At 42.9% G+C, this 27207-nt stretch overlaps 2 protein-coding genes across 3 annotated transcripts; one reads left to right on the top strand and one right to left on the bottom strand.

Annotated features, from left to right (window-relative positions):
• Positions 1–3: 3 nt before the first annotated feature.
• TIPRL (TOR signaling pathway regulator) lies at positions 4–13041 on the bottom strand. The gene is made up of 7 exons (XM_050332616.1): positions 12806–13041; positions 7971–8150; positions 7036–7135; positions 5792–5923; positions 5276–5371; positions 4484–4546; positions 4–2853 (listed from the first exon to the last, which is right to left on the bottom strand). The coding sequence occupies exons 1-7, from the start codon at positions 12904–12906 to the stop codon at positions 2704–2706; spliced, it is 822 nt and encodes a 273-aa protein (XP_050188573.1). The 5' UTR covers positions 12907–13041; the 3' UTR covers positions 4–2703.
• Positions 13042–15137: 2096 nt separating this feature from the next.
• GPR161 (G protein-coupled receptor 161) lies at positions 15138–26843 on the top strand. 2 transcript variants are annotated; one of them, XM_050333426.1, is made up of 8 exons: positions 15138–15217; positions 15813–15902; positions 16665–16698; positions 16802–17419; positions 17948–18672; positions 20188–20292; positions 22678–22797; positions 24099–26843. In XM_050333426.1, the coding sequence occupies exons 4-8, from the start codon at positions 16980–16982 to the stop codon at positions 24344–24346; spliced, it is 1638 nt and encodes a 545-aa protein (XP_050189383.1). In that variant the 5' UTR covers positions 15138–15217; positions 15813–15902; positions 16665–16698; positions 16802–16979; the 3' UTR covers positions 24347–26843. The 2 variants fall into 2 exon arrangements, with proteins under 2 accessions (XP_050189383.1, XP_050189384.1); XM_050333427.1 differs by lacking the exon at positions 15138–15217 and having other exon boundaries at positions 15498–15902; positions 16806–17419.
• Positions 26844–27207: the final 364 nt, after the last annotated feature.

Below are 27207 nucleotides of genomic sequence, written 5' to 3'. Positions count from 1 at the left end.
TAAAACATTTGGTACATTTTATTTCGCAACATACAAGAAACAATATAAACTGCCACATTAGACTTGCCACAAAACAGCTGGAGAATCCCCCCTGCTCCCTCCCTCTAAAATTATGTATCCAAAGTGGTAATTTTCTGTGGAAATTTTGTGCCAGCAAGCTCGAGGTACGCCAGCTTATGCTGCTGCTTCTTGGTAATCTGTGTGGCATAAGAAAGTCACAAAGTGCTCCAATTTTGAACTTGTAGTAACTGCAACTTCCTAAACATGTTCCTGTCATTTCCCCAATAGGTGTGGTTCCACTTAAATGCACCCAAAACAGATCACATATCTACATAGTCAGGATACAAGCCCATTCAATAAAACTGTATCAACAGGTCACAGATTAGGGTGTATGATGGACAAGATAAAATACACAGTATAAGCTAAACATGCAGAGTGCCCTTTTAAATGCTCGCTGTCCACTCCGTGAGTTTTACCCCCAACAGGTTTTAGCCCAATGGAGCTTACATTAGCATCACTGACCAAACCCAAATCACAGTTTCAATTAATTAATGCAGATATAGTTTCCTTCATGCTAGCACTACATAAGCTCTGCTCTCAGTCATTACCAGCTTTAAAGTTTGTTTTTATAAGCTTTATGGCATGTAAAATAATATATGCTTAGAGTAAATGAAGTGCCATGATTTACTTCTACCAGAAAAATACCTCTTCACCCCCATTTGTTGTTCCCTCTCTTTTCATTCTTTCCCTGTACACCTCTATCATTGGAGTGGACCTAAGTCATCTTCTATCACCAAATGAATTTTAATCCAATTTCCATGCTGCATTTATTTGCAGTCCCCTTCTTTTACCCTGACATCAAAATCTGTAGGAAACAATGCAGGAAGATGAAAAAAACCAACAGAATAGAGGACTGTAATAGGGAATATAGAGAATCTCACCTCTATTTCAAAGTGGCCATAAATTCAGTCACACAGACCATGTCCAGGTGACAATTTCTTTCAGAGACTGGTTAATTTCAGTTTTCTTCACTCATTTTATCCTATGGATCATAAGATATTTTGCAGTAATCCTTTCCAAAGGATTCCAAAGATAAGGCTGATGGTGTATTCAGAAAAAAAAATAAATTCTAATCAATAACTTTTTACAAACTAATCCCCACAGGCTCTCTGTGAGGTAGGCATATATTAACTCTCATTTTTACATACAGGGAACGGAGGCACAGAGAAGTGTCTTCCCCGTAGTTAGAGTAAATCAGTGACACAGGACACCAAGAAAACAGTCCCTTAGATGGCAGTAGACTGGGTCTTCTTTCCTAAAAACCTCAGGGTCTTCTATGTGAAAACCATTTCTCCAAAGATCTGGTTAAATACCAGGTTTTGAGGTGAGTTGTTTCTATTAAGTCATGCAGTGTAGAATATGAACATTTTGGAACAAATCCACCAAGACATCAGAATGCACAGACATTCTTATCTGTCATCACCTTAAACAGCCTGCTTTTCACTGCAGTGACTTGCTTCTTGCACTGAGAGTCAGCAGTACACTGAGACAAGCCTGCTCAGCTGCCCCATTCTTAGGCCAAACCATTAACATACTGTAGGATTTCCAAAAGCTATACAAATATTTAAGTTTAATCTAGAAAATGTTAAAACCATATTATACAAGTGATCACATTGCTATTGATATTAAAACTTAAAGAATTTTATAATAAACCAAAATTACGTATCTGGAACACTTCAGCATCCTTTTAAGGCCATACAGGATCTCATTTGTCAAACTGCAAATACAGCATCCTTTAGGGATTACAGACTAAACACCCTTGTCTTCCCTAGCCTCAAGCCACGCTGCAATTTGGCAATCTGATTGTCAGGGAAGTATAACCATCACACATGGGCACCATCCAGCGCATCCAAAAAAATGGTCAATGCAGAATAATGCATTTTCAATACTGTATGTGACTGGAGCAGCATCCAGATCCCAAATGAGAGTCTCCAGAACTGCCTAGAGAAATTTGGCCGACATCAGATTAAACTGCCTCACAAAGAAAGTCATTTTACCTTTATATAGTGTCAAACAAATCCTTTTTTTTTTTCCCTATCCCTAAACCTATCCTCAGATGAAATGAATATTCTGAGGTGAGACTCTGGATCAGAGACTGCAGAGAGTAACTTAGTTGGTTATCAGTTCACAGCAGGGGAAGCCAAGCAAAATGTGTAGTTTAGGACTGTCAGATCAAAATAAATGCAGAAAATTTTTCTTTTTTTTTTTTTTTTTTTTACTGTGGATGATTTCTCAATAAAAATAAATCATATCAATTTTACAATGCCAGCAATCTCTTAATATCTGAAGCAGCAATAACAAAATCTTCATAGAAGTGTTAGTGGCAGAGGGTCCAGAAAATACTCCTGCCTACTTGGTGAACTAAACAGAACCCAGACTTTTGTCATTTCTCCAGTGCCATTGAAAATTATAACTCACCACCAGCCTATCATCAATTCCAGATACAGGTTAAGAAAAAAACCCAAAAAAAACCAAAAAAAAAAAAAACACACCACCATTAGCAAAACCTGCTTGAAATGTTTTCTCTCAAGGCTACAGAAAAAATAGCCAAATTCTTCATTCCACTATTAGTGAAACACCCTCCATGGCAACGAATACGTGATCACATCATCCAGTCTACTTCAAGTCCATATAAAGTCACATTTATTTAGACTTAACACACATGGTTTCCAGTGATGCTTCTGGTTTAGGCTCCAGCTTCTCTGGGAATTCTAGTTTTTCACAGATTGTCTCCTTTATGGGTAGATACTGAGAGATCTCATTAGGTTCCGTGAACAGGGAAGGTGGAACGTGCTAAAAAGCAAAAATTTTGTATGAAACAAGTGAATGAAAGGAAGGGGGGAAAAAAAAAGTACTCCAAACCCAAACTTTTACAGACAATCTATAATTTACCTGATGAAACCACCTGAAGTCAGGTATGATTATTAAAATTTACCTTATAACTTCAAATGGACATACAGTCTTACTCCTCATGTGAATCAGTAAGCCAGGGAAAGGTATTTAACATTTTTAAGCAGCAGATTATAAGAGCACAAGAAAGTCAGAGACATCCATAAACAGCTACAATGTTTTTTAAAAATATATTTAAAATGTGAATGTAACAGTCTTTTCAAGGTTCTAGTTCTAGATGAGACTAGAATGGCCACAAGGGGTTCCCTGTCTTCTAGCCATTGCGATATATTCCCTGGAATTGCTTGTATTTCACTATTGATAACTGATCAATTTTAACATGTATCTTAGCTTTATGAAGTTCACCACAGACACATATATTTTATACTAAAACTCCCTGGATTTTAATTTCATATTTTAAGAAATAAGGTGGTTTCATTAAGTGAATCAGCATCTTCCTCTGGAGATCTCTGTAGAAAATTTCACCATGTACAAGACATGTGATGGAAAAAAATAAATCTATACTGAACAAATAACCTCCAAACTTTCTAACAGCATTCTTTAAGAAGTGCACCCAGAGCTATTCAAATGCAACCTGCACTTTGGCTACCCTTGCCATGCAAGGAGCCATACTGCTGTTTTAATTATTTCAAACCTCAGTGAAGCAGGAATCTTTTCTGCTTTACCTATGGCAAGCTAACCTAGGGAACTGAAGAGCCATATGTATTTCCCCTCTATAACAACAAGAAGGAAAAGTTACTTAACAGTATAGATGATAATTTTTAAACATGAGGTGAGGTAAAACCTCGATCACTGATTAATACCTAAAAAATCACAAAACTATTCAAAAAGCTCATGTCTGGATTTAGCCCTGTTTCTAGGGATCATATATTGTTAAGAAATGATACAGGACCCCTCTCCTCACAAGACAAAAAGCATTTTGCGGAAACATTCCCTTGAAAGGTTTAGCAACACATTAGTCACTTTTTACAAGTGAAAGAAAAATAAGGGAGAAGGAAAGTTACAAGAATATGAACGATCGGGTGCTGGGTCAAGAATAAAAATCAACAGTTGCAACTCCAAATGTGCCACAAATTGTTCTGAGCCATTCCTAGAGTTTGAAAGTAATCTATTACTTATTTGAGAAAAACTGAATGAGTTTATTACCAAACAGACCTTAATCCCTAACACTACCTGCAAGCATACAACCAGGCCTGAAATTGAGCATCATGGGACATGGAATATCTGATTTTATGCCTGAAGAGTTCTATGAAAAAATAATTAATAAAAACCCTTGATAACTCAAAAGTAGAAAAAGTAACCCAATCCCATCTCTTGCCATGTGATCTGAACATTTACAAATGCAAATCCACCCGGAAATCCCTAAAATAAATGCTGCATAAGTAGAAAGATTTTTCCTCTCTATCAATTCCAGACCTAACAAAGAATGACTTACAGTATTTTCTATGCTGACCATAAAACAAAAAAGCAGACAGAAAGAAAAAAGAAAGTAAGTTTAAAGAAAATGCAATACCTTTAAACTTGATATTTTGCTTTCTCTGGATGTGTATTCTCGCAACATGTAGGTCTTGTCAGCCTAATGGAAAAAAATTATCATCTGATATTAGTGTAAGCCAAGCATTTAAAATACACTGACTTTAGTAAGCATTTGAATTTGGTTGACCACAGATTTTCATCTGGGAGCAGAAATGTATATTCAAATTCACAAAGACAGAGAAAATTAATAGTAATGTTCTCTTTTCCAAAAATCATCTTTCTGTGTGAATGTATAAAAAAAAATGCTATGACTGAATATGCTTGTTAATCTTTACTCAACTAGAACTTCTCCATCAGTACAAATACAGTTAGACAGAACAACCAAACCACTTAAATCTTAACATTCTGTATTATTTATGAGATATCAGAACTCAACAGACTATGGACAGTTATTTCCAAGTTAACACTTGCAGTCTAATTCTATTAGACAAGCCAAAAATAATTTACTTGAAGGACGGTATCAAACTATTTACTGTTGCCTATTTTTCCTCTTGTACTTCCTTCTCTAATCTGTGTCTGTCACACGTATTTAAATGATTACTTCACATGAGAAGTAGCCTACTCTGCTCATGTAACACCTCCCTCCACAGCATCCACACTTGGTTGCTAGTTCAGCACCACCATAATAAAAGACAAATGAAAGTTCACTTCAGGTAACCTCTGTGCTCTCAAACACCAGTATTAAATTAGAGGAATATCAGCAGGTCTATGAAAGTAACACAGTAAGGGAACCTCTGTAAAATAGTCATGATGGAAAATAAGGGTTTACCTCATGATGAAGCCTCGTATCATTCATCCTGATAAGTACCCCATCAACTCGCAAGAAAAACCTCAACAGCACAAAAAAGCTGGAAGGCATAACTCTCTGCAAAAATAAAGACATTCCATTCAGTATATTACAAAGGTATACTTTAAGTATGCAATTATCTACATCAGATATTCACAATGAAAGACAGTACGAGGAGCTTTCAGTAATAAAGCCAAAATCTGGGCTGTGGATTTGCCACAACTATGGCTGGACAGTAGGGCAAACAGCGCCTCAAAAGACCCTTAGGCAGGATGCAGAAAGAGGGAAAGGATTGTTCCCTGAAGCAAGTGACAGATGACAGAAAGATTTCAAAACAATGTATTTTCCAGTAAGGTTGTATTTCTAACAGCAAGGATAAAGAACTTTGTGTTTTAAACTTTAAATCCCAGAAAGAAGAACATGCAAAAAGCGACTGCATTTTGTATTTATTAGCCAAACGAGTCACCAAGCATCTTGTATAAGCCTCTGAGTACTTACTACTTTTACACTCAGACTTGACACTCCATGATCATGAAGTTCGTCTTCAAACAGAAGTACTTCTTCAAAAAACATAATTTGTTCCCTGGCTTTCAATTTCTCTGTATTTATGTGTTCTGTTGTAGGAACAACCTAAAGAAAAAGATTAGGAACAGTTAGCACATTATTTATTGCCAAACTACATGAAGTTTGTCCTGATCTTTTGAACTCCACAGTTTTAGAAAAGAAAAAGCTTTTAGAGCTCAAAGTTTTAAACATCCCAAATTTCTAGGGGAAAAAATTAAAATTAAAACCAAAGCTTCCAAGAGTATCCGCTTGGAAACAAACATCAAGCAAAAGCTAAGATGGAAAATTCTGAATAAACTTCCCTCTGGATACGGGCTCAGTAAGTTTTCAGCTGCAAACAATTCTGTTCACTTTCTTTCTAATGTTTTTTTTCCAAAACATTGAAGGTGCCTCATGTTTAACATACGAATGAGAAGTTTGGGTTTATAAATGGATTCCATGCGTTTAATACCTCTTCTCACTACAGACCCTGAAAAGGATTCTAATAAAGCCTTTCTGTGGAAATCAAGTACCTATAAATCAAGACCCTAATACACTTCTGGTGCCTTAAGACTACAGGCCAATAACACATGGTTTGTTTCTACGCTGCATTTTTAATTCCAGAATAACTCAAATGATCTCTAACTGAAGCATTCTTGTGAATTAATATAATTATCTACTTAGTAGCAAGAAGTCTGTATACAGTAAAGAAAAACTAGGAACTTCAGTTTTATTTTCAAGACATGGGAGAGCCTGTGAGCTTAAATAAAAGGAGTTACTGTTGCAGTACCATAAAAATCATTGTAAGCAGACAGATCTACATATCTGCTTAGACAAACAGGCAAGCAACAGAGCACAAAGGTAATAAAGAATTACACAGTTTATAGTTCTGCTGTTTGTGAAGAGCTCAGAGCTTAAGACAGGCACCCACCAAGTGCTGAAAATTCCCATGTGCTTTAATCCTAGAATGCTTTAAGACACCACCCAGCCATCCTCCCTCCACCCCTCCCATTATTAAAATAAGCCATGGTTTGATTAGGATAAAAAGACACAGGATAAGCCCAAACTACACTTTAAAGTCAGAAATTATGAAGCATGCTTTGGATTTTACAGAAGCCTACTGAAACATAAATGACAGCTTTAAAAGTGTTTGACTGAAACAATATGTGGTCAGCATTTAACAAGGAGAAAATCATTACCTTTAATGTTGCAGTATCTCCCAACAATGTTCCTTTGTAGTCTGTTGTGTAAGTCCAGTCATATGGCTTGACAACTTCCTTAGTGTGCTCGGTCTCACTCCTCAAAAAGTGAAAGAGAAAACAGGTTTGTAGTAGTTGCTTTTTAGTAGTTCTCAAAAAATTCCAACCTCACATATGACTATGCACTATGGATCCCACGTTATTCTCCAACAAAATCAGTAGGTTTGTGCTGCAATGACAATGTTAAGATTTAGTCATAGTTTCACTACATCTGTTTCCATAATAACTTAGAAAACCATTACGAGAATTCCTGTGCTAACACTATCTTAGTTCTATGAGTCAAAGTAAAGATTTCATGCAGTATTGCTGAAAAATTTGTATTTCAATATGATTTTTTCTTTAAGTAGGTAGAAAGTGATGTGCTGATGACACACAGCAATCATTGACACTGCAATGTTGCCTTAGTTTTCATGACTACTTTGCTTTCTCTCTGTGTTTTATTTCCAGGTGCTCTACAACTAATTTGGTAAATACCAAGCATGACAATTAGTTCTCATGCATGGTAATTGTTCTGCTTTATTCCTGAGGCTAGGATTTTAAACATGTATGGCACTTTGCACTTTGAAACATCACACAATCTTGTAATGCTCGAGGCCCTGTGAGTTTGAATAAACAGGAACAGCACTGAGCCATATTAAACTTGAAGTTTATTTTAAGAGAGGTAAGACACAACTGAAAAATACAGCAGACCCAATTTAACAGATAGGACGATCATCACAGAATTCACTTCGCTTTTCTTTGCTATCACATGCTGTATCTAGTGCAGAACCGAATGCAACATGGTCTTCAAGAGTTCAGTCTGTTCTTTTAACTACTTTATGACAGTTCCACATTCAACATACCAGTATTTGCCCACTGGTGATAAAATACTGTACCTGCTCTCTTGCCACTCCTCTGCACAAGCGACTTTGATCATACCTTGACAATTATTGACACATTTTAAAGCATCTGTAGCATTGAACTCAATTCCAAAACCATGATCATGCTGTATTCTTAGGACATTGTCCCCAAACATCATTTCTGGCAGGGAAGGCATGTGTAATTCATCGGCCAATCTGCAGAGAAAAATAAAAGATACATCAGTCAGCTATAGTTGAGTGAAAGTAGTCCCTATTCTGGAATAAGTATTCTTTAGATCCAAATAATTTAGAAGACACATTATCAATATGTTCTGCAAGACTTTGTATTTTCCCAGGTTAATCATTTGACCTGAAATGCACAATCACTGAATCAAGGTGACTTTTCCACCACAAAAGTATTTCCAAAACATTCCTTCACCATCAGGCTCATACAAAAGTCTCACACACGAGGAATCAAAAAATATCTGAGAAGCATGTAGAAGCAGTTTGCAACCCCTTCTAGCAAATCCCTGGGTGGATCATGAACTACTTTAGCAGGTGCTCAAAAAGAACTTTTAGAAGTGAGCACTCATGGTCAGCAAGTTTGAATTCACTAGGCACAGTGGTCCACACCTCCAACTTTTAGAAGCCTACAAAAAAGACACTTAAAACAACCCTAGCAGAGTACAGGAAAAGCACAGAAGACACTACTGTGATCTACTACTTTCCCAAGCTGGTAGAAGACTGATACTGGTATTTATAACTTCAAGCAGAAAAGCCACAGCCAGAGCCACAGATCCAACTGCAACAAGGTACTGCCTGAACAAAGTAAGCATGATCCCTGCAGAAAATCCCAAACCATCCTATTTCACATTCTGTTTTGCATCAGTCTATATACATATATACATATTTGTACTTATGTACATATAAACATGTGCTATATATAAATACATACACCCCCCATCACCTGATATACTACTATGACCTTAATTACTAAAAGACTTCAGGTATTTCTTTTCCTCCCTACCACTACCTACTTTACCTATTAATATCAAAAAGGAATACATGATATCTGGAGAGAAGAAAACTTTAGGAAATACATTAATTTGAAGGAGGGGAGGAAGAAAAGTGTCCTAATCACAATGTTCACATTGACAATAAGGTATTTCGGAACAAAAGTGGTTATTTCTGTAACCCTGCATTCAAAAGAACAATATGCTAACCTAACTAAATAAAAAAAGCAAATTCAGAGACCTGGAGAATAAGATCCTACATTTTTCCCAGAGAAGGCAGAATAACATCATGAATGTTTCCATTTCATCAAGTGTAGGTCCCTTGACCTGCAAAACCCAACTCTAGCATAGAAATGAGTTCTTGGCTATGGCACATTTAATTCTTCACTTTTCCACTCAGGCTGCTGAGGGATTTTTGCGATATGTATCTGCCAAAAATAAAACTCCTACAGATACCAGTGATGTTCCCCGAGCAATAAAAAAAGACAAAATGCCAAGAGAAATACATTATAAAAGGAAGCTGACTAAAAGCACTGCAACAAGATGGTTTCTGACTTTTCACATTTGAAGTGGGATGAATTGTTTTGCAGATCTCATGCTAGGTACCGAGATCTACAGATAAATGACTATTTTTGGACTTCTCTTCCCTACCCTGCAAAACCCTCTATGTTCTTTCAAGCCTGTGTTATGGCTCTTGCTACTTTACTTTTCAGTCTTTTTCAACATGTTCCGAAAAAATGTGCATTTCTCAAAAACATCTAAACAGATACAGGTAATTTCTGAAAATTACAGAGGTGACTAATTTAAAATAGGTACAGTTAAAGTAACTGAATAGATCAGAAGATAAGTATGAGCAGGCAATTTGGTTTCTAGACTGGAAGTTTAAGTCTCTCGCTTGTTCACAAATAATGAAGAGAGCCTCCCAATTAACAGTCTCCCAGTCTTAACAGAAAAGATCTATATTTTTAAGAGGTAGTATCCTACAAAATAAGTCTTCAAATATGGCATAAAAATGAGATGCTCTAAGAAAAGCCTCCCTTCCCCCACAGGACACAGGTACAGCTTGTGTGGATGTTGAAGCCTCATTACAGAAAAACTACTAAACCACAGGATTCAAGTTTTCTTACCTGTAACTGCATAACCCAAAGGATCATTAGTCAGAAGCAGTTTGAGATTATTTTAGGCATTGAACATAAGATAAAGATGGAAGAAGGAACATACGTTTTACCTGTTTTAAGGCAGATGCCCAGTTTTAAAAAAGTATTATGTTGTTGTGTTTGAAAATCAACATTTACATAGTTTACTATAATGCTAATTAAAAAACAAGCATAGCATTTCCAGACATGAGACTTCACCAATAGAATTGTTTAGGTTGAACAAGACCTCTAAGATCATCAAGTCCAACCGTTTACCCAGCACTGCCAAGTCCACCAGGAAACCAGGTCCCTGAGTGCCATGTCTACATATCTTTTAAACACCTCCGGCAACTGGGACTCAACCACTTCCCTGGGAAGCAGGTTCCAATGCCTGACAACACCTTCTGTGAAGAAATTTTTCCTAATATCTAATCTAAACTTCCCTTGGTGGCTGCTTCTTGTTCTATTATTTGTTACAACCTCCTTTCAGGTAGTGGTAGAAAGTGATAAGGTCACTCCTGAACCTCCTTTTTTCCAGGCTAAACAACCCCAGCTCCCTCAGCCACTCCTCACAGGACTTGTGCTCCAGACCCTTCCTAAGCTCCATTGCCCTTCTCTGGACACGCTCCAGCACCTCAATGTCCTTCTCACAGTGAGGGGTCCAGAAGTGGACACAGCGCTCAAGGTCTGGCCTCACCAGCGCTGAGTACAGAGGGACAATCACTCCCCTGCTCCTCCTGGACACAGTGTTTTTGATCCAAGCCAGGATGCCATTGGCCTTCTTGGCCACCTGGGCACACTGCTGGCTCATGTTCAGCTGCTGTCAACCAGCACCTTCAGGGCCTTTTCTGCTGAGCTGCTTTCCAGACACCCTTCCCCAAGCCTGTAGTGATGCCTGGGGTTGTTGAGACCCAAGTGCAGGACCCAGCACTTTGCCCTGTTGAACCTCATACCACTGGCCTCAGCCCATCGATCCAGTCTGTCCAGACCCCTCTGCAGGCCTTCCTACCCTTCAGCAGATCAACACTCCCATCCAACTTGGTATCCCCTGTGAACTCACTGAGGGTGCACCTGATCACCTCATCTGGACTGTTGATAGACATCAAACAGGACGAGCCCAAATGCTGAGCCCTGAGGGACACCACTTGTGACCGGCCATCCGCTGGATTTAACTCCATTTACCACCATAGCCTGCACCTGGCCATCCAGCCAGTGCTTCACCCAGAACACAGTGCACCCATCCAAGCCATGGGCAGCCAGTTTCTCCTGGAGAAGGCCTTATTAATCTCAGGAAATGTAAAAGTAAGATGAATGAACATTTAACGTGACTAACAAAAAATTGTATTCCACTATTCCAGAAACTGAAACCAAGAAATATCTGATGAATTTAGCTGCTACTATGGTCAGTTATGGCACAGTTGAACTGCTGAGCTCCACATTAGTAAATCTGACCTAAGTGCTTGATGCTGGCACAGGAACACTTTCTCCAATGGTTTGACAGGAGTGGAAATTACTACAAGAAGAAAGCAAATGATAAATTTTTAATGAAAACCATTATCTTAATATAGCTATTACCAACACATAGTACTGGAGTAGTGAGTCCATACGCCACATTTAAAAGGTCTTTAATCACCATTAAAAACTAATTAAAAAATCTGGCTTCTAATTAGCAGGTGTCAGCTTCACAGAGGTCCAGATCTCCAAAACCACTAGAATCATAGAATGGTTTGGGATGAAAGGGACCTTCAAGATCATTGAGTTCCAACCCCCACAGGCAGGGACATCTCCCACTGGACCAGAGCTCAGAGCTCCATCCAGCCTGGCCTTGAACACTGTCAGGGATGAGACATCCACAGCTTCTCTGGGCAACCTGTTCCAGTGTCTGACCATCCTCAGAGTAAAGAACTTCCTCCTAATATCTAATCTAAACCCGCTCTCTTTCAGTTTGAATCCCTGCCCTCTTTTCCTGTCACTACACACTCCTGTAAAAATCCCCTTTCCGTCTTTTTTGTAGGCTCCCTTCAGCAGTCATTAAAACCAAATTTTGGAAATTACATGTAACCCCAATCACCCCAGTTTCTCCAGCCAAAGAATCAAGCTTCCCGTCTCAAAAAAAAAAAAAAAAAAGAAGGAAGAGCCCCCCCTCCGCCCAGTAACCGGACTGAGCAGCGCCTCCCCCGCCCTGGGAAGGGTCTGTGTTTCCTGCGCAGGGCGCCCCAAAGCCCTCGCTGTGAGGGGCTGAGGCTGCAGCCCCGCGGGGTCCCCGAGCGGCGGGGACGCTGTGCTGTGCCGTGCTGTGCTATGCTGTGCCGTGCTACACTGTGCCGTGCTGTGCTGAGCTGTGCTGTGCCGTGCCGTGCTATGCCGTGCTGTGCTATGCTGTGCCGTGCCGTGCTATGCCGTGCTATTCCGTGCCGTGCCGTGCTATGCTGTGCCATGCCGTGCTACGCTGTGCCGTGCTGTGCCGTGCTGTGCTATGCTGTGCTGTGCTATGCTGTGCCGTGCTGTGCTATGCTGTCCCGTGCTGTGCTGACCTGTGCTGTGCCGTGCCGTGCTATGCCGTGCTGTGCTATGCCGTGCTATGCTGTGCCGTGCCGTGCTATGCTATGCCGTGCCGTGCTATGCTGTACCGTGCCGTGCTATGCTGTGCCGTGCCGTGCTATGCCGTGCTGTGCCAAGCTCTACCGTGCCGTGCCACCCCCCCGGCCCGAGCCCGCCCCACCTCTCGGCCTGCGCCGACTTCATGATGTGCGTGCGGGCGGCGCTCAGCTTCCACGGCCCGAAGGTGAAGTCGCGCCGGCTGCTCTGGAAAACCGGGTGCATGGCGGCCTCCTCTCCGCCGCAGGCGGAGAAGGCAAGAGGGGCCGGAACGGGCGGCGGAGGCGGCAAAGGTTCCTCCTCTTCTCCCCTCTCCACCCCGCGCAGCCCGCACGGCACCGACAGCGCCGCCGGGACCGCCTCCTCACGGCGCTTCCGCTTCCCGGGGCGCGGGCAGGGAGCCCGGGCTCGGAATCCTGGGATGCGTGAGGAAGAGGTTTCCCAGCAGAGAGAGGGAGGTGCTGCTGTCTCTCTGCTCAGCCCTGGTGAGGCCACGTCTGAAGTGCTGTGTCCAGCTCTGGGCTCGTCAGAACAAGAGAGACATCGAGCTCCTGGAGCAGGTCCAGAGGAGGGTGACAGAGATGATGAAGGGACTGGAGCATCTCTCTTATGAGGAAAGACTGAGGAAGATGGGTCTGTTCAGCCTCGAGAAGAGACGGATGAGAGGGGACTTCATTAATGTGTATAAATATCTAAAGAGAGGGTTCTAAGAGGATGGAGCCAGGCTCTCGGTGGTGCCAAGCAATAGGACAAGAGGCAACTGGCAGAAACTGATGCACAGGAAATTCCACTTGAATATGAGGAATAACTTCTTTACTGTGTGAGTGACCACGCGCTGGAACAGGCTGTCCATAGAGGTTGTGGAGTCTCCATCACCATCACTGGAGATATTCAAGAACCGTCTGGACACAATCCTGTGCCATGAGCTCTGGAATGACCCTGCCTGAGCAGGGAGGTTGGACCAGGTGACCCACGGTGGTCCCTTACAACCTGATCGATTCTGTGATTCTGTGAGGTGATGTGTGGAAGGCAGGCAGGAGGTGCTGCCACCCATGGAGGGCTCCGTGGTGCTCTGCGCTCCTGGAGCCGCCATGGGGAGAGCAGGCCTTTCTATGATCTCTGTCCATCACAGGGAGCCAGCGAGCTCCCCCATGCCCCCATTCTCGGGGAGCCGGTCTGTGGCAGCTGATGGAGAACGTGTGTGCCTTGTGGGTGTTTGTGCCTCCAGCCACTTCCCCACGGGTACCTCACCGAGAGCAGCACGACAGCGGGGTGGTAGCTGGGGAGCTCTAAAGCTTCTAATGGCCCTGGGCCGTTTCCCTGCCCATGCTCAAAGGTGCAACATTACCAGGCTTCATCACACAGACACCCTGTGCTGTGTTGGATGTACACAAATGTGTGTGCACAGACTGTGTAAGGTTGGAAGGGATGACAGTGGGTCATCTGGTGCAACCTGCCTGTTCAAGCAGGGTTGTGCACAGGATTGAGTCCAGACAATTCTCGAATATCTGCAGTGAGGGAAACTCCACAACCTCCCTGGGCAATCTGTTCCTGTGTGCAGTCACCTTCACAGTAAAGAGGTTCCTCCTCACATTCAGGTGGAACTTCCTGCCTATCAGTTTCTGCCAGTTCTGAAATCACTCGTGCTGATTGGAAATGGCTCTTAACATATTAGTTCTTGAATGTTGTCCAGAGATGATCTTTTAAAAATGTCAACATGTGATGGCAGCTTAAAAGAAACCTGTAGAAAAACATCAGTAGAACTGGTTGAAAATTACACATAACTAATTGATAATGGGCAGGTGGTTGTCTTGCTTTTCTGTATCATTGAAAGGGCAGACTTAACTCCCTAAGAACTTCGCTTGGCACGGGAGCAAGACACACGGTCCCACTTCTGCTGCTGGAGCACAGGGGCAAGCTGAGACAACAGCTATGGGAAACTGATGTCCACATCACGAAAAACTCCCAAGAGCAATCAAAACATAGCACAGCTCATGTCAGAGCAGTCGTCCCCTGCGCTCAAGGGCCTTGCCAGCATATGAGCAAGCCAGGAATCAGTGATGCACAAGCACGGCATTTAATTACTGTTCACCCTTTATGCTGTGTACTTTATACTGACACCTATATCCGGTGTCTTGCTTCAGGTGGTGGTGGGGGGAAGAACTCCTCCCCAAAATCTTCTCTGTGTTACTTTTAATAGCGTTTCGGAGGTCTAGCGATTAGACTCTTGCCCCTCTGCGAACGCCTGGTACTACGTGCCGGGGCAACTCACTTCACCTGATCCGTGTAAAGCAGACATCCCCCACGGACACACTTCCAAGTGGCTTCCCGGGCGCTCCGCTCGCCCCTCGCGGGCGGCCGCGGGGAACATGGCGGTCGGGCAGGGGGCGCGGCGGGATGAGGCGGCGGGGCGGGACGGCGGGAGGGGCAGGGACGGGACGGGCAGGGGCCGTGGTGGGGGAGGTTGGGGCCGCGGCGGCTCTGGGGGGTCCTGGGCGCCGTAACCAGGAACGTCCCGCTCTGGCGGCGGCTGGCGGTGAGTGCGGAGCCGGGGCGGGGGGCCAGAGCGGCGGCGGGACCCGCTCGCCGCAGGGGCGGGGGAGAGGCGATGGATGCCCGGGGCGGAGGACCCTGTCCCAGCCCTTTGTTCGCTGCCGGAGGGAGCGCGGGGGCAAAATGGCGAAACCCCCCCTTCCCCATCGTATTTCCAGCTGGATTCCGCGCGCTTAGTGTGTGCCGGCACGCCTGGTCAGGCTGCCCTGCGATGGGATGGGATACTGCCCCTGCCCCGGGATGGGATGCTCCTTGCCCTGCCCAGCCCCGGGCGGGCCACCTCTGCCGAAGGCCGCTTTCACCCCCGGGGAGCAGCGGGGCCGTGAGGGGACAGGGAGAGCCAGGTGCCCCGGGCGTCGCTCCAGTGCCGGGAGCGGCCGCGGGGAAAAGCCGCCTTCCCAAAACGCGCACCGGTCCAGGAGTACTGGACAGGCCCGCAGAGGTGGTGCGGGCACGCTTAGAGAGAAACTCGAGGGGGAGGCGTTTTTGCAAACAGCCTCAGACAGTTTCGCTAGAGAGGAGCTAAGTTATGTTTCTACAAAGCATTGGCCCAGTAATGTCTTTAATTACGCTCTTAGGAAAGTACAGATAGAAATGGAAAAAAGGCATCTCTCCAGACTGACACTGCTGTCTAAGGCCACAGCAGCCACGCAGATGGAAGCATTTCTGTGAGTACTCCTGGCTGTCTGGGACCCGTGGGTGGGCACAGCCACAGAATTAGCTGAGATAACTTTCCCCAAGTCCCCAGCTTCCAAAAAATGCTAATATCAACTTCATATTGTTTAGTGGACTCATTTACTTTGCTGGTCTGCATATTTGCATTTTTTGATGGTGGTTTTTTGGTTGTTTGGTTTGGCTTTTTTTTTTTTTTCCAGTATGCTGTCTTGCAGATGGGTAAAGGATTGAATGAAGTAGGTAGTGAATGCCAGTTGGAGGCAGTGGGGAAAAGGCTGCTAAGGAATTGGGAGAGATAACAAGGTTTCACAAAATGAGGTTTTGAGTCAGTGGGATGGATGCTAATAACACTGAGAAGTCGAGGACTAAAGATTCTTTAGCATTTCTGTAGCATGGACCTCAGCTTAATGCAAGGAAGTGTCTTTCAAACCTCATGCACAGAAAGCCAGTTCCCCTGCTCCTTTGGTATTGGCAGCAAAATACAATCACATCTGTAGCTAAGGTGATGATGAACATGGAGAAGTGATGTTAGGAGAGTACATGCAATGGTTCCCGAGTCTTTGAATGTTACTTAGCAACTGTTAAGAAAGAGTCAGCAGGACAGGACTAGCCAGGCATCCCCAGACCACCAGCAACCGCTCCATAGGCAGAATACAAAGTAACAATTGGGATAAACAGGCAGAATTTTTTTAAAAGTGACTTTCTTTAAAGTAAGAGAAACAAAGACCTGTAGTGATGTTCTTGTTTCTTCACAGCCTAGATGAAGGGACTGAGTAAGATGCACAGCTGGTAAGTATGACCTAGCAACAGGTAATATCCTTAGAAAATTTTAAAGTAAAATGTGCTAATTTTCTTTCTTGTTTCCTCCCTGTCACTATTTCTTGTCTTTCAGACAGTTTCTTCCCTGTTCTAGGCTTGATGCTGTCATTGACCTCTTTGGTGTGCCCATAGGCAATCTACTGCCCCTTCGCTTGCCTGTCTAAAATGATTTCCTGCATACTACAGGCAAATTTCAACACAGGCAAAAGGGCATCCAGTCTTTGGAAGGAGTTTGAGGAAATATTGCCTGAATGTTTCTGAGCATTGTTCTGCCTCTAGCTGCTCAGCATGTCTTGGCTGCTCCAGCTCTGCACGCTCTGACCATGAGCAGCAATTCCTCCCTCGGCAACGTGAAGGGCCTGAGGAACCTCACCACGCAGGAAGATGGGGCAGTCAGAGTCACCGAGTCCATTGCTATCATTGTCATCGCTATTTTCATCTGTTTGGGCAACCTGGTGATTGTCGTCACCCTGTATCGGAAGTCTTACCTTCTCACGTTGAGCAACAAGTTTGTGTTCAGCCTGACCCTTTCCAACTTTCTGCTCTCTGTACTGGTGCTGCCTTTTGTTGTCACCAGCTCCATCAGGCGAGAATGGATCTTCGGAGTTGTTTGGTGCAATTTCTCAGCCCTGCTCTACATGCTGATCAGCTCAGCCAGCATGCTGACCCTTGGACTCATAGCTATAGACCGGTAAGCCGCTCTTTTTTAATTAATTGTAACATCGTCTAGTCGTCTCATAGAGGGACTTGTTGGCTGTTCATAGAGTTGAGAAGCAATGCAGAGGGTAACACGGTGTAGTTGTGGTGTCATTTTTCCTTCAGCCCTCTGAGAAATTTTGATCTAGGCCAGGACAAAGTGATGTCATTGATAATGCAAAATGCACACATGCATCTAAAGATTTTTAGAGCACTTGATGGTGTAATAACATACTACTTGAGAAACATGAAATAATGACTTAAAATTCCAAATTATACCCTAAGCATGCACTCAAACATAGGAACAGATTTAATAGTTGCATGTGTGCTTTCAACCAAATTTGACAGTCTTAACTGCAACAGTACATAATTTTACATGTAACTGTTTTTAGAAATAGGGTCTCTGAGCCCGCTTCAATGTTTGAAGAAGAAAGGGCTAGATATCAACATCATTAAAATATGTTCCTTTCTTTGTCCTATGTCTTTTGTGCTCCTGTTGACTACTCCCTTTCCTGCCCTCCAGGTACTATGCTGTCCTGTACCCGATGGTTTACCCAATGAAGATAACGGGCAACAGAGCAGTGGTAGCTCTTGTGTACGTGTGGCTGCATTCCCTTATTGGCTGCCTCCCTCCCCTTTTTGGCTGGTCGTCTTTAGAGTTTGACCAGTTCAAGTGGATGTGTGTGGCAGCCTGGCACAAAGAGGCCGGCTACACTGCCTTTTGGCAGATCTGGTGCGCGCTGCTGCCTTTCGTGGTAATGATGATCTGCTATGGGTTCATATTCCGCGTGGCGAGGATTAAGGCCCGCAAAATCCACTGTGGTAGTGTCGTCATCGTGGAGGAGGACTCGCAGAGGAACGGGAGGAAGAACTCCAGCACCTCCACGTCCTCGTCTGGCAGCCGAAGAAATGCTTTCCAGGGGGTTGTTTACTCGGCCAACCAGTGCAAAGCTTTCATAACCATCTTGGTTGTCATCGGGGCTTTTGTGATTACGTGGGGGCCTTACATGGTAGTAATTACATCAGAGGCACTCTGGGGAAAAAACAGTATTTCCCCTGCCTTGGAGACATTGGCTACGTGGTTGTCCTTTTCCAGTGCCATTTGCCATCCGCTAATTTATGGACTGTGGAACAAGACAGTGCGCAAGGAACTCCTCGGGATGTGCTTTGGGGATCGGTATTATCGTGAGTCCTTTGTTCAGCGGCAGAGGACATCGAGGTTATTCAGCATTTCCAACAGGATCACAGGTAAGATGTGTGGCTGCAAAGGACACTTCCTTAATACCAGTAAGAGCAAGGTTTCATGTCTGCGTGTGCTTGGTGTCTTTCAGGGCTCTCTAAAGACAGTGGGATGTTTCTGGAGTTTTCATCAAGTCTTTTGCTCAGGTTGTCATAGACACTTGAGAGGAGAATTTTTTTTTTGATGGTTAACATGTTTCTCCAACTCTAGTAAAATTTTCTCAGCCAGAGAAAAGCAGTAATGAGCTTAATAAAAAATATTTATTTTCTTTTTTCTCAGGCATTTCCTTTTGTATGCCTTCTGTTTCATGTTGCCCACATTTGAGCTCGACCAATAGTACTCTTTCTACACTTCTTCTGTGATTCCTGGCTTTATGCTACAACTCTCTGAGATCCACTAAAGTTACACTGGTGTTACTATAAATTCAATTTTTAGGCTTAGTGGTTGTGAAAAAAAGATCGTTAACAAAGTAAAACTATGTAAAAATAGAACTGTTTGGTGTCTCCCCATGTTGCAGGCTAAGAGTTTCAGTTGCTTGTTTTGGTGATTTGGTTTTTTTTTAAAGTAGCAATACAATGACATTCTGATTTTTTATCATTTGCCTTGCCCTGTTCAGAAGCTTCCAAAATTAGAACACTTTCAAGGGATATTTCATGCAGAGGCAGGAACTGAAGTTATTTAATTGGGAAGGAAGACCTAAAATGCAGAAGGAAGGTGAGAGCAGCAGGGCATCTGTTATCTTTTATGCAACCTGAGATTACTGGGAGAGACTGTCATCTGAATGAAAGGGTTCTGCAGCTAAAGCCACATCACAAGCTGCAGGAGTTTTGACAAATCTGTATCCAGGAGATGCTATGGATGAATACATTGGGAACTGAGGTGGAAGGGAAAAGACAGGAAATTTCTTTCTCTTTCCAAGCAATAAGAAGCTGACAGTTTCAGGTTTATCAGATATATTAGCTGTTGGCTGACAGGGAAGGGAAAAAGAGCCCCACCAAACCCACAACAAAATCTTGAAGTGAGATTCAAAGAAGGCACCTTTGTAAAAACCTAGGATCTCTTCCCTTCTTGTTTTGAGGACTTGAAAGAAGTCAGGCATCTCTGTGCTTTAGCCTTGCTCATAAACTTCTTTACTCACTAGTGGCCTGTAACAGCTGCTGGTGGCTACCAGGTTATTCTCTGTCTAAAAGGTGCCTGGCAAATATCCCCATCCCTGTGAGCGTGTACACTCAGTGCTCAGGCTGTCTGGCTCATAAAATACATGTAGTTGAAACAAGAGGGGGAGGGAGATGGTGCAGGTAGAAAGGAGACTTTCCCTACAGAAAGACTCCAAAAATACCTGAGAGCTGCTGACAGGTTTTCTATGATGGGAAGTCCAGAAGCTGTGCACTCTGAATCAGCAAGGTAAGTTTTATATGCAGAATAATAAATAAAGCAGTAGAGCGAGTATTACTGGAAGAGGCTTTTACTATTGCAAACCCCTGAAACATTCACTGTGTAACAAGAACAAAACTTTCTTGCAGATTTGGGTCTATCTCCTCATCTTACTGCCCTCATGGCAGGTGGACGGCCATTAGGAAACAGCAGCAGCACAGGAGACACAGGTTTCAGCTGCTCACAGGATTCAGGTAACTACAAGTCTCTTGCTCTCTTTACTCGGGCAGAAGCTTGCACTTGGCAGAACTCACTGGGATAGTCAGTATTTACACACACAGATGTCTCTTGGTGGATGAATGACATGAAGCATCTGTTCCAGCTGTTACAGTTGCTTTTTTCCTTCCTTGCTCTCAACATATTTACTTGCAAAATGCTGTTTACAGAATGATGACCCTCCCTTGTTAATGTGTCCTGAGAACAAGACTCACTGCTTTTGTGCCCTTCTCCTTTAGTTTTCTGTTGTTCTTTGGAGACTTTCCCTGTATCCACAAGGAACAGAGCAACAAAGGGCTGTGGAGAACGTGCTTCTCTCTTCTATTTTGTTAGAGACCTTGTTTTGTTCATCCTGCAATGTAAATATAAACACTTGGGATGGCTTTAGCTTATGATTTCATCACTACTTAAGATCTCTCAATTGAAGTTGTTTTGGAAAAGGGAAAAACAGTTCTGCTGGTACTTTTCTATCCAGAACTGTTACTAGATTTTTCTGGCAGTTGATTCAGCTACCACTCCGTAACTGCACTAGTTTAAAGAGTATTTCTGCTTTAGAGACAGCAGAGGGTGATCTTCTAACGTTCGCTTGGTGTAAGGGGTTTGTTTTTTTTGTTAAGGAAATCTGTGGAGCTGGGATTTATTTTTGGTGTTGTTTTATGCTGGTAGTTTTATGCCTGTTGTGGGTGTTCTGCAGCTTTATGTGATACAGGAGAATAGCATCCTGGTAAACCTGCATCAGTTAAGTGGATGTTGTGTTATAATTTTTTGAATGGCAGTGAGCAGTTCAAACAAATGAACAAACTGAAGAGATAGTGAATGCTGTTAGAAGTGCCACTGTTGGTTAAGGAGGGAGTATGATCCATACCCTGGAAATGGATATACAGTGATCCACTGTGAAATACTGTTTCACTTGAAGCTTTTACTATGAGGAACTAAAGAGCAGAAAGAAGTCTTAGTCCCTCTTCAGTGTTGTCTGCTGCATATAGTATGTGATCCCTGGTGGGGAACAACGTGGCCTGTGGTGCAGTTGTGTCTTTCTCTGCCCTGGTAAACAGCAACTGAGCTCTTCGTGTTGTGAAAAACAGATAAAGTATGGAAGAAGAAAAAAATCCAAGTGGCGCCAGCTGTACAGAAAATACGAAGCGAGATATGAGTCCCAATTACTAGAAATGTTGCCTTAAGATCAATTATTCCAAGGAAAAAGATCCACCCTGTAAGAATAAGAGGCTAGTTTCTTCACCAGCCGCTTTTGGAAAAAAAGCACTAAAATTCTACTCCATGGAAGACTATATCTTTCTTCCTAGTGCTGCTCTTCTACTGCGTGCTGCACTTCTGAGGAGGATTTGGTGCCCTAGTAGATCACTAAGAGTCTACTGTTTTCAGATCAAAAGCAGTCAAGTGGGTGAAGAGGGATGTGAAGTCCCCATCCAGAGGAGTTACAAAATCTGGAAGGCACTTTGTCCTAGGCCTGTGATGTTGTCACATCACAGGAGTAAATGGACTGATAGTAGAGTGCCACACATTAAATGTGTGCAATCTGTGTCTTCCAACAACAGCTTCCCCGAGGACTGCTTTCTCAGCAGTGTCCTAGAGTGCCCACAAAATACTTGCTCTGCTTTCCTTTATGCAGCAGAGAGACCAGCATTGCAAGGGAGGTGTAGGCTGCAGTCTTGCCCTCTATGTGAAAGCACTGCAGAGATGCCAAGAACTTCCTTGTGCTTTTTAAACTCTTATTTTATGTTGGAAAGGTGCAAAGCAGATTCAGGGATGTGAAATTAAAAAAAAAAAAATTAAAAAAATCCTAAACTGGAAAAGATTTGTCAGGCAAAAAACATTCCCAACCAGCCAGTGATTTTTCCCTATTAAAATACACTTCAAGACAGTTAAATTAGGTTATTAGAGACAAAGTAAATCAAACAGATAATTTCTGCAGTACAAATTCTACCCAGGTCTGATTACAAGCAGACATTTGGAAGCTTTGGTTGTCTGCCTCTCGGGTAGCCACTGTTAGCCTCTTGTCTTCATCAGGAAGTGGGGGAAGTTCCCCTCAACTTTAGCTTTTGTTTACTGAAGGTAAGGTTTCATCTTTGTCTGCTGTCCTATTGACATTATAAGCTCTGCAGCTGAGAATTTTGGAGCTGCTTGAAGTTTTAGATGGCTAGTGAGAAAAGATTTCTCAATCCTGTGAATGAAAACTCTGACCTCATTCCATTCCTGTTCAGTGTTTAATTTGAGCTGAAATTTACTCCCAAAAGCTGGGTTTAGATGTCTTTTGAAGTGACTTTCTATAGATAGAAAAGTTTTTGCCACGACATTGTATCCCAGTGTTACTGTCTTACTTAAGAATGCTTGCATTGGTTCAGGAACAGATACAATGCTTCTTGAAGATTACAGCTCAGATGGCCCTCATGCCCCACACTGCATCTGTCCTCCTCGAAGGAGGAGTTCAGTGACATTTGAAGATGAAGTAGAGCAAATTAAAGGTGAGTTTAGGGGTAAGTATGAAAATGCTCAGAACTAACTATATTGCCTGCTCAGGAAGCCTCTCAGGACCTTCATAATTGTCTTACAACATCACTGACCACTCCTTCCCTTGACAGACCTCACCATTCATGCAGGTACAAGAGAAAGCAAGATCAGGTCCTTCTTCCAGTTCTCAAGTAACAACGGACAAGGACAAGAGTTAGAAGCTGGGATTTGCTGCATATATATAATTTATGTAGCACAGCACTATCCTCTTTGCAATTCCATTCAGCTTGGTGGCTGTTGCAGTCTGTTTTGTGTTTGTCAGAGAATGTATTTTCCTGCCCTCATATTTTGATTGCATTAATCCCTGTGTTCCTCATTTGCTGCCTCCTCTCAACTTTATCATTCACAAACTTGAAATTCTTCTATTTACATGCTTGAATAGTCTGAATATGATTTCATTCTGTTACACTTACTTTTTTTACTTAACTTCTATTTCACTTTGCTGGGTATACCCTGAGCAGCTATGGGTGAAAATAGATAAACCACATGCACTTATTTCAGTCAAATCACTTGTTGATTCTCTGCTAGCAAAGTGTTGATGTGATCATCTGTAAAATGTTGGAAAGTTAATTTAGGCTGGTAGTTACAGTAACATGGAATAGAAGGCTAACAACCTGATTTTCTTAACAGTACGTGATTGTGGACAGTATGAAAATGAGCAGAAAACCTTTAAGATTAAAGTATTAATAAAACCTGGGATAATGAGAATTCTTTCTATGGAATTTTTAAACATCTTAGCAAAGTTCACTTTAGTCCTCTTCTCAGCATGAGATGAATATTTCCTTGTACAAATACCTTATCGTATATGTTGCCCATTATCTTTCTGAGTGATGACATGGGAGCTGACATCTAATTTTTTGTCTGAGCAAAAGAGGAAGGTTTCAGTGAAAAAGTTCCTCACAGGTTTAGCAATTCTCCCCAGTGAGTCTCAGGGTTTTCAGGATCTCTGAGACTTTAAATTCAGCAGCCTCACTGAAGAGTTACATTTAGGATGAACACCTTTGTTGCTCAATATGTTGGTGGGTAGAGAAGCTACAAAAACAACTGCACCAGCACCAAAGAGCAGGTGTATCCCTGGTCACTCTGGATATTGTGTTCATAGAATGGTTTGTAAATGTGCTCTGTAGAACAGTTATTTTGCAGAGGGCGTGATCATACCCATACAAAAGGATGAATATTGCTCTTCAAGCGTTTGCACAGCTGTGCTGATCAACACTTATGTTGCCTTTTATTACCTCTTTTTTTTTTTTTCCAGAAGCTGCAAAGAATTCTGTTCTTCATGTAAAAGCCGAAGTCCATAAATCTCTGGACAGTTATGCAGCCAGTCTAGCAAGAGCTATCGAAGCTGATGTGAAACTCAGCTTGTTTGGGGAAGATGCTTTGCCAGGAGCCCTGTTCCCAGTGCGGACTCTGCCAGGAGGCAGCATGAACACACGGCGTGGTGCCAGGCCCCATGCCAGCCAAAGACTGAAGCTGCAGAGCATCGATGAAGGGAATATTTGACACCAGCACTGGAGTAAGAAAACAGAACAAAACCACTAAGGAGGACCTATTACAGCTGTTAGTGTTTCAACAGAACCAAAATACCTTGTTGTTGGAATGTTTTCAGTGTTTTTTCAACACTTGAAAGCCAGCTGAATTTTGGTACTTGCATCAGCATTTTACAGTAGTGTTTGTTTACTGTTTAGGGTGCTATTGACTCTTCTGTGCCATGTCTTTATCACACAGTTCATAGGAGTGCAGGGTTTGATTTCACTGACCAGATCATTAGTCTGTTGAATCTTGGGTCCATTATTGGCCAAAGCTGACACAGGAAAAAAGCAGGAAAAGTGTAAGTTATTGTTGTATCCATCATCTTCTGATGGATACAACAATAACCAGGATAATCAGCTGATACTTGATAGCTGGACTTCTCTGATAGGAGCTTGTGCATGGGATACTACATACAGCCTTACTGTCACAGACTCCTAGATGAGGAGCATGGACTTCACTAAGTGCAAAACCTGAACTTTTCAGAGAGCTCATGCAGATTATAGTTCCACGTACCTTTGCTGGGGGTACTTCTGTTTGTTCAGCCCTCAGAGTGGCACATCAGATCTGACACTGGACTGGGCATTGCTTCAGTGGTACAGAGCACCAGCCTCTCTGGATATAGTGGATGGGAGCAGACCTGTGCTGGAAAAGCATAAAGATGGTATTTGAGGAAATCATTAATGCAGAATTCTTAGTTTCTCTTAGTTTCTCTGAGGACTTCAGCTCATGTCCCTGGTTTTGCTGTTACTAAAATGGCACTCTGTGGCTGTGCTAAGCTTGACAGAATATAAACAAGATATTGCCACTTCATATTCAGGATTCATCTTTTCTAGAGAGAAAAGAGTTGTGTGGTTGTTTTTGGTTGTTTGTTTTTTTTTTAATCATGAGGGAATGTAGTATTTAAGCTATACTTACCTCAGTTCTTCTATTTCTTGGAGTATTAATTAATCTCAAAAATAAGAACATTTGGCACTTATATTGCACTTTGCATGTTCTTAAGCACTGTACAGACATTACCTTGTTAGGCCTTTGTGAGAGGGTTCATCAGCCCTGCTTGCCAAAGAAGGGGAACCCAGCACAGTCAAGCTGCTGGCAGTGAAACAGCCTGCAAAGGTGGAAGGGTTTGTTATGAAAAGAGGGATGAGGTGGATCATACAAGTATATCCAGCTTCAGAAACCTTTCTGTGCCTTCCTGGGCTACCCACTTCCATACTTTGGACGGGTTACAGCCCTGCCTTACTACATATTTCAAAGAGGGAAACAAAAGCGGATCAGGATAATTCCTTGAGGGTGGGCAATGAGTAGCAAATGGACTTAAGGACCAAGGATTTGCATTTGTTTACTCTGTGTCTGCTTCCCTGTGCCTCCACCTTTCCCCAGAAGTGGCTAGTATGAGGTTTTGCTGGAGATTGTTTGGAAATCAGGAGCAGGATGTTTCCATCTGGGCAAAAACTGTGTGTCTTTTTGTGAGTTATTCAGAGACACAGAAGCAAAGTGTTTTGAGGCAGAGCCTCTGTCCAGTACTGTATTTAGACATCCTATTTGTCTGTGTTCGTGACTCAGAAATGTATTTCAGCACAAGCTTATGTCCATCTCTGGACAAAGCAACTTGACTTTATGAACTTGCCTGAATCCCATTAAGTTCCCATGCAAAATATAACTGCATACTTAAAATTCAGTACATAGCTTTGCTGATTTAAGAACAGGCTGTTACAGTAAGAACACTTAAGCTCCAATAAGATGGCTCTTTGCATAATGCAGGAACAAAACAATAAGAGGGAGGTTCTCACTCCTGCATTTTTTGCTTCTAGTGTGTTAGATAAATTGGCACCTGTGGGCACTCGTTAAAAATAAATAAGACAAAATCGCAGTATTTGCCAGGAAGTGCCCTGCAGTGAGGCCATTCTTGCTATCGTTAACATTAAAATCACAGCTGCTCCTAGTACTCAACACTCCTTAAGGTACATGTTTGCCTGCTTGCCTCGAAGTATCTTGTCTGCATCCCTTTTATTCAAAATTCCTGCTTCGGAACAAGCTGAGCAAAGTCGTTGCTGAGTGTGAGAAGGGCACACAGTTCGTATGCATTGCGGTGGAGTCGGTGCCGGCCCAAAACGGTGTTCAGGCGGAAAAATTGCAGGGCATCTGTGAAAGGACAAAATCGTTAGTATCACGTAAAAAGCACGTTTTCAACACAGGTACTGAGCCAAATTCAGCCTTCAGGCAGGGCGGGGGCGGGTTGCGACAGTTTACACCGTGACTGAATTTGGCTGCCAGTGTTAATGTCACTAATCTGTTATTTAGTGTAAATGTTGTTAATATTTTTGTACACACGTTATAACCCTTTTGTAATTCTGCTACTACCCGAGTCATTCTCTCACCTGAGTTGTCATTAACGAAGAAGTGCACACGTTTTGTAAAACTGTATTCCCCGTCCTAAATACAAAAGAGATAAAACCCCAGACTCATTTACGGCTCTTGATGGTCTGCGCTGTTTGTTTACAGTACTGTTATTTCAACTTAAATTCATCTTTCAGGTGTTTTACTTTTTAAAGCACGTTCAGCTCCCAGGAAGAGTCTGACAGCGGCAGCAGCTGCAGCAGTTTCCGCAGGACGGGGAGGCATTTTGGGTCGATCAGGGCTCTCTGGGCACGGGGCAGGTTTTGGGAGCACGGCAGTCCTGGATGTGGTGCTGGGGCAGGTTTTGGAAGCTGGACGTGATCCCGATCCCGGGGCGGTGCCCGAGTCTTTCCGCGCCCCGTTAGCCACACCCCCTCCTGCTGGCCACGCCCCCTTCCTGTCGCTCTACCCTCCTTTCCCCGCCCACGGGCGCG

This window comes from Myiozetetes cayanensis, unplaced genomic scaffold (assembly GCF_022539395.1).
Source record: "Myiozetetes cayanensis isolate MyiCay16 unplaced genomic scaffold, myiCay2020 scf5-8, whole genome shotgun sequence".
In the NCBI taxonomy this organism is placed as follows: Eukaryota; Metazoa; Chordata; class Aves; order Passeriformes; family Tyrannidae; genus Myiozetetes; species Myiozetetes cayanensis.
The sequence above is the reverse complement of the archived record's forward strand: the minus strand, read 5'-3'. Positions and strand labels throughout refer to the sequence as shown.